The sequence below is a fragment of the Brachycentrus maculatus genome, unplaced genomic scaffold (assembly GCF_059751285.1).
Source record: "Brachycentrus maculatus isolate JH-2025_06_01 unplaced genomic scaffold, ASM5975128v1 h1tg000039l, whole genome shotgun sequence".
Lineage (NCBI taxonomy): Eukaryota > Metazoa > Arthropoda > Insecta > Trichoptera > Brachycentridae > Brachycentrus > Brachycentrus maculatus.
In genome coordinates, this window is record NW_028280793.1 from 287331 (window position 1) to 304725 (window position 17395).

At 32.8% G+C, this 17395-nt stretch overlaps 1 protein-coding gene across 1 annotated transcript in view; it reads right to left on the bottom strand.

The window, feature by feature from the left end:
• LOC148312453 (lachesin-like) overlaps positions 1-16841 on the bottom strand; it is a 71726-nt gene extending 54885 nt beyond the window's left edge. Inside the window, exon 1 of the mRNA XM_088277242.1 lies at positions 16321-16841. Coding sequence (XP_088133368.1) covers positions 16321-16393 — 73 coding nt within the window. The 5' untranslated portion in view covers positions 16394-16841. The remainder of the gene's footprint in view (positions 1-16320) is intronic.
• Positions 16842-17395: the final 554 nt, after the last annotated feature.

The window sequence follows — 17395 nt, forward strand, 5'->3', positions numbered from 1 at the left end:
GAAATCCGGAGAAGAATTGGAATGGCAAAATCAGCAATGTCTAGTCTGGCGAAGATATGGAAAAATCGGTCCATACTGAGGAGAACGAAAACCCGTCTAGTGAAATCTCTTGTATTCTCCATTGCGCTGTATGGAGTGGAAACATGGACACTGAGGAAAAAGGAAAGACATATGCTGGATGTGTTTGAAATGTGGTGCTGGAGGAGGATGCTGCGCATTCCTTGGACTGCAAGACGCACAAACGTCTCCATTCTCCGCGAACTGTCAGTGACAGAAAGACTCTCCACGACTTGCAGGAAAAGGATTCTGTCCTACTTTGGGCATATCGCCAGAAAGAACGAGAAGAGTCTTGAAAAACTGGTAGTAACAGGTACAGTTGAAGGCAAGCGGGCAAGAGGACGGTCTCCAACAAGATGGACAGACCAAATAAAGGAATTAACCGGATCCTCGCTAAACGCTGCCATCAAGTTGGCCCAGGACCGGGAAGAATGGAGAGGACTTGTGCACCAAGTGCCTGACATTCCAGAAGACCACGACGCTCAGCATTGAGCAAGAAGATGAAGAAGATATATATTTATATATAAATATACATATATATTTATATATATATACATATATAAATTTATATATATAGTTTATATAAATATATATATTATTACAATAATATAAAGCATAACTTCTAATTAGAGATAATCAAGATTTATGAACAATTATTTGACACTCAAAACGTTGTGCAGTGATTCCAGTTACATTATATTTTTTTGTCAATTTCGATGACAAACTCCTTAGCAAATATAAAAATAAGGGCAACAATTACCCCCTCTATCTCAGGCTTTGTTTACCACCCACTTGTTCTTCAGCGCCTCCCCAATGCCACCTGGAACCTCCGAGAGGAGGCAATCCTGTTAACTTTAAGAATCACTGCTGTACAGCAAATTTCTTCTTAAGTCTAGAATCGTTAAAACTCTTTATTAGATCCTATTTGTAAATATTATATGTGTACTTTCTTATTAATGGATTGCAATCAAAATATTTCCAACGTTACAAATTTGTCAAGTTTTCATTACATTTCATAAGGCAAATTTTATTCATAGTACAATATTTTATTGCGGGCTATGAATAACTTACGAAAATATTTATAAGGGTTTATATTTAAGATATTTTAACTGGGGAAAAGAGAGAGATCTGAAATGCAAAAATTCAATTAATTTAAAACAGCATAAACACATTCTTTACGGTGTGTACAAATGTATTTGTGCGTTTCAGAAATCTTATGCATTTCAGTACCTCCAACATCATATACAAAAAAACACGTCTTGCAAGTCTGTCATATCATAAATCTAATGACGCTTTATATGTGAGTTCTCTAGAGCCATCTATGCATAGTTTGAGAAAGCTTTTATTTAGCATGGACCCCTTTATTTAGATGTATGCAAGATCCTTACTGGGAAATTTTATTTATTTGGTTTTACTTTTTTGTAAATTCATGTACAGTAAACAGATCTACATTGGCGGGCTTATTGCTAAGAAACAATATCTTCCAACCAACCAAAAACAGACTTGTGATATAAGTCATAACGTTTGATGCCTTAAATAGCTGTTTGCAATCAGAGGGTAGATAGTGCTTTTATAGAATTTTGAATACAGAGAGACGACTAAAATATGATTTACAAAAAAAATATGCAGGTTGTAATATTGACCAGAATATTTTATTTTTGTAAATACCTAGACCTCCATATTCTTCTTCGTCTATGTTGAGATTTCAAGAAACCCAGATTTGCGAACAAGGATTTGGACACACTTAAAAATGTTGCGAAGTTTTGAAGATCATTTTATTCTGGAAAAACTTTTATGATATTTTTTACGAACCGTTCTTCCGCGGTTTTGTGTGGTATTTAATTTATTTTACCTTTCGTTTATTCCTTATCCCCTTTTATCACAGATTTCATAACATCTTCATTTATTTCCTGGTTAAGGTGCTTTAATACCCCTCCCCCCTCCCTTCCTGCTTTACTTCCCCCCACCCTCCCGCCGCTCGAGCCACCAACATAAATCAACAGAGGCTTATGCAACTCTGTCAAATATACAGTTCTAGTTATTAAATTTTACATTCCCGAACTTTAGGTACCACGTTCTGCTAACAACTCGAATCGGAGTTCGTGATACGTAAGTTCTGCGAGCAATTTAAACCAAAGGATCTTTGAACTATGAGAATATAGTATTTTGGTACGTTGCTTTTAACTAAACATGTGACATTTAAAATCTACAACATTTCGAATATCGTAGTCATACAGGAGAAAGTGACCAAGTAACAAAACGTAAAATGTTCAGGAGGGCCATTTAAGTCATTTTTGTTAAGCAAGATAATAAACATCAATGCAGTTAGTCATTTTTAACAAGTCAATATATTATACTTCCAAGTTTGAAAATCTTTGGGATTTTTTTCAGGGTAATATTAAGCTAGTAAGTTATCAAATAGTCAATGATCACGTTTTTGTAAATAATGGTCACTTTCTCCTGTATGACTAGGGTATGTCCAAATACTTGTTCAGAAACCTGGATTATCTCCGATTAGGAGTTCATTTTTATACTATTTTTTGACATCTCAACATAGATGAAGAAGAAAATGGAAGTCTGGGCATATTCGGGGTTTACGACCATCATAGGCTGGTTAAAGTGATCACTTTATACACTTGTGTGACGTTCACGATTCTGCCCATTATTGAACATCCATATTGCATTAATTTTTGAGGGAAGTATATATCCACTGTTCCATATACTTCTTCATCTATGTTGAGATCAAAAAATAACATTTAAAACCAATACGTGATCTACTTTTTCATTTCCATGGTTTTGTGATAATCTAAAATCTTAAAATATTAACATGAATTGTATACATTTATTTAAAAGAACAAGTATTAAACTTATTTTAAACAATAATAAAAAAATGCAAAAACCCACCAAGCCCACCTTGTGTGTCTTGTCGGTGGAGTTCTTTTCAGATACGTTTTTTTTTTATTATTTTCATCTGTTTAATTCTAATATACACACAAAAAAGAGAGAAAGAAAATTATAATATATTAACTTTTTTACAATTTTCATAGAATTAACTCTTGATCATTTACCCATTCCTTCATTTTGCCTTTGTTCCATATTTTATTTTGACAACCAACCTCCACCTGATTATTTAACATTCTATATTTCATATTACTTTTTTTATTTCCATATTTCCATTTATGTAAAATTATTTCCAGGAATCTTAACAGCTCAAAGTTTAATTCATATGAAGTGTAGTTTTCATGATATGTTGTTTCATTTCTCGGAATTGTCACATAATGTTCAATATTCAACGTTTGACTGCTGAACGTTATTGATTCATTAACAATTTACTAATTCATTACCCGAGGAAGTCGATTACTTGGTACGGAAGTGAGCAGTAGCTTCTTGTGTAATGGGTGCCGGAACAAGTACTTCATATTGTGGAATACGGGCGCTAGCTTATAACATCCCCGTAAATTGTACCTCAGGGTATGGTGCTTGCGTGTAATGTTTTACGAACTACCAAATAACGGTTAAATGATCATGTCAATTTATCATTCTTCCTTAAAAATTCCTTAGTTTTTTAGATTTGACATATTATTTCATCTTGCAAATGTATGATAAAGAAATATATAAAACTAACTAACTATCCAACCATCACACCGCATCCCCGCAGGGGTAGGCAGAGAGAATAGAACGCCACACCACTCTGTCTTTGCAAACATTCTTCGCCTCTTCCACGTTCATGCGTTTCCTCATACACACCCGCCGATTATTACGACGAAATATATAAATAATGTTTAAGAAGAATAAAAAGTATCTTATAGATTCAATGATATTTCTTTTATTATGGGTCTTTTTTATACGGATGGTATTTGGCTGACTTTCCAGGGCTTACAACATGGCATATGGCTGGCTTTGTACACTTGTGTAACGTTTACTATTACGCATTGGACACATACATTGGATTTTATATATATATATATATATATATATATATATATATATATATATATATATATATATATATATATATATATATATATATATATATATATATATATATATATATATATATATATATATATATATATATATATATATATATATATATATATATATATATATATATATATATATATATATATATATATATATATATATATATATATATATATATATATATATATATATATATATATATATATATATATATATATATATATATATATATATATATATATATATATATATATATATATATATATATATATATATAATAAAAGTATATTTAGGACGAGGATGGGCAAAAAAGACTTGGAACGACCAAATGAATTAAAACTCAAAATCTGGGGGTGTGAAAAGTCAATGCAATCAAAGGACATGTATGACTACTCGTAAATGTGAAGAAAATTAGTAGTTTCAGGGTAGATGAGTATGGCGTTCTTTGCTCTCTGTTTACTCCTTCACGTAAATGGCGTGTTGGTAGTAGCAGTAGTAGTAATATATTTCGAATTTGTTTGTAAATCGAAGAAAAGAATCTGTGAAATCTAATATGTTTAAAAAATCTCGTTCGTTGAAGGGGTAGCGGTAGGGGTGATAAATCATCCGTGAAGGAGGGTTCCAGCCTCCAGTCTCTGGCCTACCAGCGGAGCAGGGTATAGAGCCTTCGCCCTAGAACCTTCGGAGGGTTGTATGAATCTTGGCGGGAAACAACGTAATTGGATGAAATGCTCGCGTGCGCGCCTAACAGGACAAATCTACGCTTTTTATCATACCAATCCATTCAAATTCGCTTTTACTTTTATTTGTGACATTATTTTTTTGGTCTGTACCCGGACACGCGTTGCTGTGGCTTGGTTTGATTTAAGGAAAATAAATAAAATAGAAAACATAACTAACTAACTAACCATCTCTCCGTTTCCCCGTAGAGGTAGGCAAAGAGATAATATTGAATATTGCAGATGAAATTTGAATTTCCAAAATTAATTAAAATATTATGATTACAAAAATTCAATATGGCTATATCCGCTACAAAGACCAAGAGCAAGGTGTTCTCTCGCACCCCAGTGGGATGTAGAGTGACTGTGGACGGCGTCTTGGTAGAGCAGGTGGAAAAGTTTAAATACCTGGGTATGGACCTATGTGCTCAGACAGATCTGCGATGCGAAGTGATGGGGCAAGTGAACAAAGCTGCAGCCATCTCAGGATGCCTGAAAAATGCTATATGGAAAAACCCTGAGATGAAGATCGGCAGCAAGATCAAGATATACAAAACTTATGTCCGACCCATCATGACGTATGGAATCGAAAGTAGAGCAGACACAGCTGCCACAAAAAACGCGCTTAGAGTGTCAGAAATGAAGACTCTGAGAAGCATAACAGGCAAGAGTCTTCGAGATAGATTGAGAAATGCCAAGATCAGGGAAATATGCGAGATCGAAGATGTCGTTAGGTGGGGAAGGCAACGAAGAAGACAATGGTATGCGCATGTGAGGAGAATGGAACCATCCAGACTCCCCCACATCGCATTGTACGGCCAACCCCATGGTAGACGACTCCCGGGCAGACCACCAAAGAGATGGGCCGATAGCTGGGAATCGACGTCGCAGGAGGCTAACCCCTCTTAAAAACAGGCCGCAAGGCCTATAACAAGAAGAAGAAGAAGAAGATCTGTAAAAAAATTATACACAAGGATGCCTCCTATAACGAACGCTGCTTACAACAAACTTTATGTTCGTCCATTGCACGACTCACACCGCAAACCTCGCTTCACACAACGGACTGTCTTATTTCATTTTGCAGTATCGAGGAGCTTATTGAAGAACACAGAGAATAGCTGACAACTGACGAGCTCCAAGCACTTGATTAGGATCAAAGAGTAGCTTCATCTGACAACGAAGAGGAGCAATCAAATCAACCGACCCCAACTGCTGCCATCGAGGACATTCTGGTCAAATGGAGAGAGGTTCAGGAGTTTACCAACACTCACTATCCAAACTCAACTGAGGCCAACAGGATCAACCATCTCTACAATGAAACCCTTGCTATTTCCTGCAGGAAATTGAAACAGAGGGAGAAACTTACAACCTTGGAAATGTTTTTAAAGAAACCAGCAGCCAAGACACAAAGAATGGATGGAAACTAAAGGATTTGACCCTGCAAGCCTCGGGAGTCTGACAATTATTATTTTTTTAAACGTGATATCTTTTTTATACATACAACAGTACTTTTTTTTGCTATAGAACTAATTGTTTTTTATTTAACATGTATTGTTATGGAAAAACGTGTTTCATACAACGAACTTTTCGCATAACGAACCTGAAACTTTCGGAACTGAATTCCAGGAACGAATTAAGTACGTTATGCGTTGTGGCATCACTGTAAAATTAGTGAAGTGTGCATGTTTTTTAAAGTAAGCTTCGGGAAAACCATCGGCTTACATAATCCCTCGTACAGTACCTTCGGTTGGCATTTTACGTTCCTGGGTCCCCACTAATCAGAGTGCATACTTCTGCGCGTAGAGTGCTAGTTGTTAAATAGTGGCGCACCGTCACTAATTTTCTCAACTCCATATGTTTGTTCACAGGTGCGACTTGCAACTACTGTACTTCTCTTTGCCAGAGTCCTTTGTAGATAAAACGAGAGTGCGAGGTAAAATAATTTGCATACTTCAGAGAAGTGGAATTATCATCGAAGTTGGAACTAGCTGACGTTGAATTTACACCCAGCATACGGCATAGGAAATTAAATCACCCACGTAAAGGCAAACAGTGGTATTTTTAGCTTCCCCGCGTTTATTTTAAAACAAATGTGTGCGTATAAATAATATTAATTATTTTACATTGGATTCACCATGTTAAAGAAAAATATAACGCAGTGGAATATAAAAATAGATATTTGAAGGTTGCTGTTAATCAAAGAACACATATTTTGGGCTGACATGCGTAAGCTTATCCTTATTTTTCCTCCAAGTAAAATAATATCATATGTACATATAACCGTATATTAAAAAAAACTTAAAACGCATTTGTTTATCAAATCATTAAATTATTTGCTTTTTCCATAATTAATCGGTGATTAAATTTTACGTTTTGATCAAAGCTTTTTTGAAAGGTATTTAACGAAAGTATCAAAGTGCTAATCAAAAACGTGCTAACCGTATTTCTATTTTGACATCCTAATTGATAACCACACTTATAAAATTTTCGGAACTCCCTACCACTATAAATATCCAGACTGTTATATTCTTCTATATCTATGTTTATGTAAAATTTATTTATTTTATATTATAAAAGCAAATAACATAAAGGTTTTAGTGTGGAAAATGCCTTCCAAAATCTTTCGTGCGGCTTTTCAGTTGTGCAACCTCATCTGACGCTCTTTTTGCCGTTTCCTTTGTACTGTCCGGGCTTCGTAACACAGTTCCACCATCAGCGGAAGCTCTTCACAATGCCTCCGTATAACGTATTCCATACAAGTGACTTAGGGTTGTTTATTCTCAAACAAGCCTTTCCTCGTTTTCCCTACTCTTTCAAAACCTCCAGAAGCCCTCATTCTACAAATCTGACTCGGAAACATCGTAGTTCACATTATTATACTAATTGAAAATAATTGAAAAAAATATATCTTTAAACGGGAACCTTATGTTAGCATTTACTATTTTAGGGGTAATTGATTTAGATGATTCAGTATGTGTTCAGTTGCGCGAGAAATCGGTCGTGTTTCTGCGCATGATTAAAAAAAAATACAAATGGAAATTTGACTTTTCTTTTTTAGAATGTCTTTTAAAGAAATATTTCTTTAATTTTTCTTTTTGACTTCTTACCTTTCAGTTACTCTTTTCTTTTCAAACCATATATTTAATTCGAAGAAAAACTTACGCAAGCAAACAAATCAGTTATGCGAAATTTTACCTGGGTTTTAAAAAAAGGTTTTTTTGTTCTGTTGTTTCATAGTGAAATTGTATTTAATATAATAAAAAAAATAAAAAATAGGTTATTCTAAATTTATTTTGATTGACAATTGACTGGGTTTCGTCGTTGGTCAAATAAAATAAATATGGAAAAAAGTATGTAATGTTATTTTATTATATAAAATATAGTCCCACCAAGTTATATTAGTACAAAATTTGTCTATAAACCTGGTAAAAATGCAAAATACTTATAAAACGTAACCGTCAAAGGCGTAAAGTGGTTTCACGTACCATTGATTCAATTCGCTATTACGTCCGGGCCACAACACATGAAATTCCATGTTTCCGCCTTCCACTTCCTGCAGGCTCCAGCGCCATCAGTCTCCGTCTGCTGCTGGCTCCTCCGGCCGCTAACTGGTCGGGCCATACGTCAACGTCACACTATAATAAATTCCCACCATTCATCCCCATAATGGGGAATAATGGACGGGAGTGGCGGGAGTGGCGGGAAGAAATCTGCGATCCTCGTTAGCATCGGACTGGTCCTATTGTACCTACGACATGCATTACCGGTTCCCGCTAAACGGTTTTGCTTGCTAAATATTCAAATATATCGTAGTCGCACAGGAGAAAGTGACCAACTACCAAAACGTAAAATATTCAGAAGAGTGTGATGTTTGTTTTGTTGACGACCGTCATAGGCTGGTTTAAGTGATCACTTTACACACGCGTAGCATTCACCAATTCTTCTCATGATTGGTCGTAAGCCCCGTAAATGCCGAGACTTCGTTGAAATGTCAAAAAAAAAATTTTTTCATGGATTTTTAATATTTTGATTGTTTCAAAAGCGTTATTGAATGAAACGTACCAGAAATGTGCGGATAAAGCTAGTTTTTTTATTTAATAAATTAGAAACCCTTTAAATATAATGTTTTTTACTGTTTTATCCTATTTTTAATAGTGAAACGAATACCGCCCTACCTTGTTAAATTCCCTTCGTATAACAAGGACACAAACAAACGTAAATTCGCTTAAATTGTAAATGGGGAAATAGGTCCAAAGGAGGCACACCGCAGCAGCCAATTATCTCTGTCACACGCAACAAACATGGGATAACAGAATAACATTGTTCAACAGATTAAAACTTTACACATTCCAACAGATTACACATTTATTCTGATAATTTTGGATTCATTTATCCGACTCGTTCACCAGCCGCCGACCCCAAAACATGGCTCGCATTATGGAACACACATTTCCTTCTTCTTTTTTCTTCTTTCTTCTCTTTCTTTCTTGAACCTTTTTTTCTTCCTTCTTCCTTCTTCGTTCTTCCTTCTTACTTTTTCCTTTTTCTATTTTCCTATCTTATTTTCTATGTAACACATATTATGTAACAGATATTTCCATCTTATTTTTTCTTCTTATTTTCTCTTCCTACCTTTTTCTTCCTTCTTTCTTCTTTCTTCTATCTTCTTTCTTCTATCGTCTTCCTTTTTTTTCTTTTTCCTTTTTATTTTTTCTTTTTCTTTTTTCCTACTTTATTTTCCTTCTTTCTCCGAATTATCTAAAAGCAAATAAGTAATTCGACAGGCACCGTGGCGTAGTTGGGCGGACGCTAGACTACAAAACTGGCGTCGCGTGTTCGATTCCCACCAATTTCAATAAATTCGACAAATATTTATTTTCAATTAGTCCGGGTGATTATAGTTTTAACATTATACAGTACACAACTAGCACATTTACTATCCTACCTACAGATAATCTTTTAAAGCGAAGAGGCTTTGTGGGTTTTACCTTTTTTTAAACCAATGGTTGGTGTACGTTTAGATACTTATAACTTTCCGAGATCTAATCTTTCCCGCCTCCGAGGAGCTTTGGACCAAAATGTTTGAGAACCACTGAACTAAAATGGGAACAATACTAAACACGTGACACTTTCGAAATAAATTTCGTTATAATCTTATGTATGTAGGATAATTAAGATTTTCTGAAATGTGTTAATGTCAAATAATGTAATATTATGAACTTGTGTGAAATCTTCCAGTTATTTTGATAATTACATGTGTGTTTATGTACTTTGGCATTATGGACGTAATTGCTTTCAACCCACTAACCAAAGAAGTGAATACTCATTATTTCAGACTGTAAAATTAAATTGTAATCTTATTCAGGTATTAAAATATTTCAGTGTCCAAATCCTTGGTGACAAATCTGTATTTCTCCACTAAGGTATAATTGTATATTTCGCAAGTGTGTAAAGTGATTACTTAAACCAGCCTATGACAGATCTGTAAATGAAAATGCCATTGTGGAGTGGAGTCAAACCCAGAAATCGTGAATAAAGATTTGGAAACTCAAAACATTGTGAATAAATAACTGGTCAAAATATAATTTTGATAAAAATTTAAAATAGTCTCCTTGTATGTAAAATCGGGAGGAATTTTGCTAACATTTTGTGACGAACTCTACTTAAAAAAAAAAAACACTAAATAAAACCATACATTGTTCATGGAAGTTACATGTACAAGATAATCACAATTGAAACGTAAATATAGCTTCCGAAATTTGGGTAGTGTGGTAGCCAACCATTGATTACACATGTTTAAAAATATCACTTAAGCTAACCTAAGACAAGCTTTGTAAATGGACAGACTTTCATATTCTCCATCATTATTAGATATAAATATAATGTCATATCGATAAGAAATAACTGTCAGAAAATTTATATTTCAGAGAACACAGAAGTTCCCCATAATAATTTTCAGGAGGAGTTATCAACCAACGGTTCCTGAGTCAATCGTTCATTCGAACCCTTATCCTCACTCCAATGGTGCATAGCGCACTGCGTCATACAAACGCAGTGTTATTTTGATCGTTAACACACGAAGGAAAGCTGATCAGCCCTCCGCTTGAAGTACTAGTCCAGGGTAATATGGTCACCTATATATTACTTAAAATTACATACAAAATTATTTCCATAGTAAAATTTATATAAAATCTTACATGGAATAAATACCTTTTTTGTTATTATTCAATAATGTAAATAATGTAAAGCACTTAAATTCATCCCATTTTATCAGAAATTTATTTAAAATCATGGTTTTGAACCCCTGCCATGTTGTATGTATAAAATTTGTAAAAAAAATAGCTGACTAGTCATCAGTCTGATGATATTAGTAACAAATAAACCCGGTCAATTGTCAAATAAAGTAAATGCGGAAAAAACTAAACAGTTGTATTTTTTATAAACAAGACTGAATACTAAATAATTCATCCGTAGGGTTAATAATCCAGTACCTGATAATAATAATTAAAATAATAATAAAGTACAAATAATAATAATAACTGTGTACAATAATTCACATCAAATATTGAATGAGGTTTTCGATATAAATAATAAATAATTATAAATTCATTTTTAGAAAAATGCTGAAGAATTAATTTTTATATGGATACTTGGATTTGTATATTAATATGTACAAGCTTTAGAGGGTGTCCAAATATTTGTTCACAAATCTGGATTATCTCCAATTATAGGAGTTATTTTTGATATAATTTTTTTTCTTGTGGTTTTGATATTCTATTGATTCAAGCACTATGTTTCGATATTCAACCATACATACATACATATATAGAAGTTCCGAGAATTTGAATAGTATGGATGTATGTCAATCATGGGTAGAATTGGTGAATGTTACACGTGTGTAAAGTGATCACTTAAACAAACTTATGACGGTCGTCAGCCCCGTAAATTCCCAGACTTTCATATTCTTCTTCATATATTTTGAGATGTCAAAAATAATATTATATTAATAGTCTGGGCTTTATGTATATTAATCAATTGGTATGAAAATGCACTTATCAGATTGTGAACCAAATGAAAATTGATCATTCTAAGTAAACCGAAAATCGTGGAAGAATTGGCGCGTGGTAAATGGGATTGACTGTTTGCTGTCAGTTTAGGTTCGGGTCCAACCTTCAACCTTTTTATCTGCAGACAAGATAATAGCCTGACAAGCTGAGATAACGAACCCATTTTTCATCACTCAATTTCGTGCCTACCCACGTCATTCCATGATTGCGGATAAAGGTTATTTATAAGTAAGTTGTTAGCGACTAGGGGATACAATATGAAAATCTCTACATCTTTCTAACCTTTCAATTTCATTTATTCGCTGAATATATTAGAAGGGGAGAGCGGGGTGATGACGGTCACTACATACTTTCAACGTGTTGTTAATTATGCAACGTGGAATGCTATTATAAATATATATATATATATATATATATATATATATATATATATATATATATATATATATATATATATATATATATATATATATATATATATATATATATATGTATATATATATAAATATATATATATATATACATATATATATATATATATATATATATATATATATATATATATATATATATATATAAATATATATATATATATATATATATATATATATCTATATATATATATATATATATATATATATATATATATATATATATATATATATATATATATATATATATTTATAAATATATATATTTATATATATATATATATAAATATATATATATATATATATATATATATATATTTACATATATATATATATATATATATATATATATATATATATATATATATATATATATATATATATATATATATATATATATATATGACATGTCTATCGTTTTATATGAAAGGAAAAAGTTTTATAATTTACTAAATTTTCGGCTGATGACACCACAATCAGCCATACTTCCAAATCTATTGAGTTGAACCTACCTGTGAAAGAGATCCAATACCATTGCATATACTCAAGTTTTAAAAAAATAATGCAATATCGATGCCAATAATGGACAGAAGGAGTTTGGCATTTCGCGCAACAAGACTCAATTGGCAATGGGCAGGGCATGTTGGTAGACAGGACCTCACAGGATGGACCCCTAAACATTTTAGATGGGGACCTTGGGGGAATAAATATGATAAATGAAGACTTCAAAAAATATGGTCTGATGATGTAGCCGCTATGGGGGGTAGAAACTGGCTGCAAGCAACATCAGACTGAAAAAATTAAGGATACGGAAGATGCCTATATCCAGCATATTAGGATAGACGGTTAAAGAAGTAGTTATTAAAAATGCTCAGAAATGTGAACGTTATATTAGTGTATAAAGTCATCACTTAATCCAGCCAAATGCCAGGTCGTAGGCCCTGGGATGTTCAGACTCCATATTCTTTTATATGAAACGATACATATTTTATCTGAAGTTGAGACACCTGTAATAAAGATAATTCATTAGCCTTAAAAATATCCTGTTACTCTATTTTTTTCTCCAAAACCATATTCATCTCTTTTGATATATCTTTAAAAAAATAAATTAATAATTATTATCTGATTGTATTTATTTGTGTCTACTTTACTCTACGCCCACTTTATGTAACGATTTGAATTATATTTTTTCCAAGGCCTGCTTAGTGCTATGGAAGTTTTATAATGACAAACATGTTTTATTATTTAATAATAAATGAGTGAAGGAAGGACACAACGACATGAAGTTTTTCTAATATCTATAAAATATTTTTTCCACGTGTCAAAATATTCCGTATTATTTAGGTAGACATATACAGGCAATGCTCTGTAATTATTCAAGTGCGTGATGTTTCAGTTGTAAGATATTAATTTTGAGAAAATCGTTACGTAAATTATGTTATATGCCAAGGAAAATATATACGTTCTAGATTATACATATACTTGTATGATAAAACTAATAACGTGTCTGGGTACTGTGGATAACATTTTGACATAGACGAAGAAGAATATGGAAGTCTGGGTATTTACTCGGCTTACGACCTTTCATAGGCTGGTAATATATTTTAAGAGATTTATTTATTCACATAAACAATCACCAGTCTACCCATGATGAACAGCCACACTACTCATTTTTTGGAAGTTATATTCATGCTAATATATATAAACTAGCGTTTGTAAAAGAAAAAAAACCGTCCGCCTCCGTAGTGTAATGGTCAGTATGCTCGGCTACCGTTCTGGAGGTCCCGGGTTCGATTCCCAAGGGGGGTAAAATAAATATTAGTGATTTTTTTCACTGTCATATTTATTCAATATTACCCTGGACTGGTACTTGAAGCGGAGGGCTGATCACCTTTCCTTCATGTGTAAACGATCAAGATAACACTGCGTTTATATGACGCAGTGCCCTATGCACCATTGGGGTGCGGATAAGGGAATTATTATCATATATATCATCACGCCGTTTCCCCGCAGGGGTAGGCAGAAAGGATGGAACGCCACATTCTTCTGTCCTAACATACACTCCTCACCTCCTTCACATCCATACATCTAGTCATACATGCCCTCCGATTACGGGTATGCAATCCCGAGCTCCAAAAGATGTTGTTAATTGGTATTCTCCTTTTAACCTCGTTAATTTGCCTTTTCCACAAAGCAATAACGTCCTTCACTTAACAAAAAATATTATTTACAATATGAAAAAAAAATATTTACCTCACAATTTTGATTTTACTACTTTGGGTATTTTTGTAAGATTTTTTCAGTATTTTTAAATAAATGAAAAGTAGCTACATACCTACTGTTATGTCAATGATCGAGTAGGAGACTTTAAATGATTTATCGAAAGCCACCCCAATACTACTTTGGCTGATTGGACCACACAATAATCGAAAAGAAACCGATTCTTGGAAGTCGGCCATTATTCAAGTAAATAAAAGATTTAATTTAATTGATTGAAAAACGAGACAACCTCAGCAGTAATTACACGTCAATTTCTACATTTTGAGAAATAAGTTATTGAGATAAAACATTTTCATTTGCTGATTTTATAATTGGTTTAGAAAATTAAATTTTGTGAATACCATTAACTCTTAAAATCTATTTTTACACGTGTAATGATGCGAATGTATGGAAAAATGTCGCTCACTCCTTTCAACAACGTCATAAATCAAAAATCGTCAATTCTTAGTTGTGCATGTTCTCGGAATGCCTAGAAAATGTCCTATATCCCAGCAAAAGCGACATATTTTTAACTTAATATTTACTCGCCATAGGGCAAAAAGTGTTGTTTTTGCTTTTCGAAGAAAAGGTATTGTTTAATTATTTTTCTAAATTAAACAAATATTTTTCAAATGAAGAAATAAACCTTCAGGTTTTATCTAAACAGATCTGCTCCACAGTAAAAGTTCAATAAGCGGGTTGATATTTATTTTCAATAAATTTAATACATATGACGTTGTTGAAAGGAGTGAGCGATGTATCGCAAAACTTGTGATGAAATAGTGGTATTAAACATCAAAAAATTAAATTATGAATTAATTAAAATAATATTTTACTGTTGGTATTGGTTATGTTACAAAGTACCCATAGTAAAATATCAATACAATTATGTCGGGCTGTGGTCTAGTCATTAGTCTCTCTGAGTTGGAGATTCTGAGTTCGCTTCCACTCTACCATAATATGGTACCTATTTTTAATAATGGTCCGATTGGGTCCAATATCAAAAATAATAAAAAGTAGTAGGATAGTAAAATTATACATAGTAAAATAAGAATCAGTGAAATATTTCATGAATTCATTTATATTTTTCGACTCGAACAAGATGACAATTCTTAATGTTATAGTAAGTTTGAACATTGTAAATATATCTATATAATAAACATAAATATTATTACAAATTTTAAGTTATCCACCCAATGCAGTTAAAGAGTTAACTTCTCTTCATAATTGATTTCATGATAGCCAATGGTCCCGGGTCTGCATACTGTATTTTTTATGATAAACATTCGAGAGTGAGTTCCATTATTATTTTGACTTATTCAACTAACTTATTCGACTATATTTTCCTTTTGAATATTTTTATTAAATATGTTACTTATGTAACTGCAACTAGAAATAACTTTAAAATAAACTTTCTGGTAAAATTTAAATGTAAGACTTAAATAAATAAAAAAGAAAATAAATTCAACTTGAATGGTGCATTATTGCAGTAAATGAATTTATGAATGCATGATAAATCAATCTTCATTTGTTAAATATAAATAAAAAATATTATCATCTATTATTTAAGTCGTATTCTGACCACAAACCAAATCTTTGTTTTTAACTCTTTAAGTTAAAAAAATCGATTTAAAATACTTATACGTACCTACTTATTTGATATTTACATTTTTTATTTTGATCAGCCAGCACGAATAGTTTATTGAAGGAATGATATTGCAACCCACGTTTTTGGGTGTTAAAACATGTGTAACGAAAGTATGTATCTATGATTTAAGTTTGTGCACATTGCGAAAAACTTACCATCAGCTGACGACAGCATAGTGACAGTGAGTATGAGGACCGTACAGGCAGCTGCTCTTCTCCTATCCATCATGATCGCCCTCTCACGAAACGATGCAAATATTCAGTAATTTACTTGTGCCTACATAAGTTTACTCAAAAAATTCAACATCGACACATTTACTTTATTACACAAATTTATTACTTCAACTATCACTATTAAATAGAGCAATTATCCATCAACGACACAGTAGTAAAAAATAAAATTATCAACTAATTCAAACTACGTTTGCGTGGTACCAATTGACTGTTACGATATAATTATACACTCGAATAAAGTTTCATGAAAGTAATTATACTTATCTATCTGACATTTTGTAACATTAATGTTGACAATCCATCAAATTTGTCCCGAGAAAACCACCTTAGTAATTAATCGTCATCATTATTACGTATGTCATTTTGAATAAAACATCGAAAATATTGCCGGATTTGCGTCAGTCGTGTACGCGACCCCTCAGCGCGAAGGCAGACTGAAGACTGAAAATATTTTACCCCTATTAGTTCTTCAGTTCCCAGACCAGACTAAAACAACTATATTTATATGCCAGCAAGTGGCAAAATGTAAAAAGGGTGATTAATCAAACGTGTGTTGTTTTAATTGTGGAGTATATGATGTACCTTTTTACTCGCGTGTGTTTATAACCGTCGAGTTGTTAAACTCTCTCTCGGTCGGGGGACGAAGTAAGGTAAAAGCTTTCCCGCGCTTGCGTGAATTTTCCTGGCTCCTCCTACAAAGTTTGGGCTTGTAAAAGATGGTATCAAAAAGTGTCATTTCTAGAGATAAACAATCCATAAATCACACTATCAGAGAACATTGGAGTTGATTTCCGAGAGAAAAAACAAAAAGCTGCAGATCCAGTTATTTTTTTACAATACGAAACGTGGCCCAAGTAAATTTAATATATTTTCTTCACTTCGACTCGCTCTTTTCAAGCCTATAAATCTTTTACCAATATTGTATGCAAATTTTATCGGATGTGCTCGAGTAGCGATTTTATTGTTCAAGATAGACTAGGTATTTTATATTTTACTA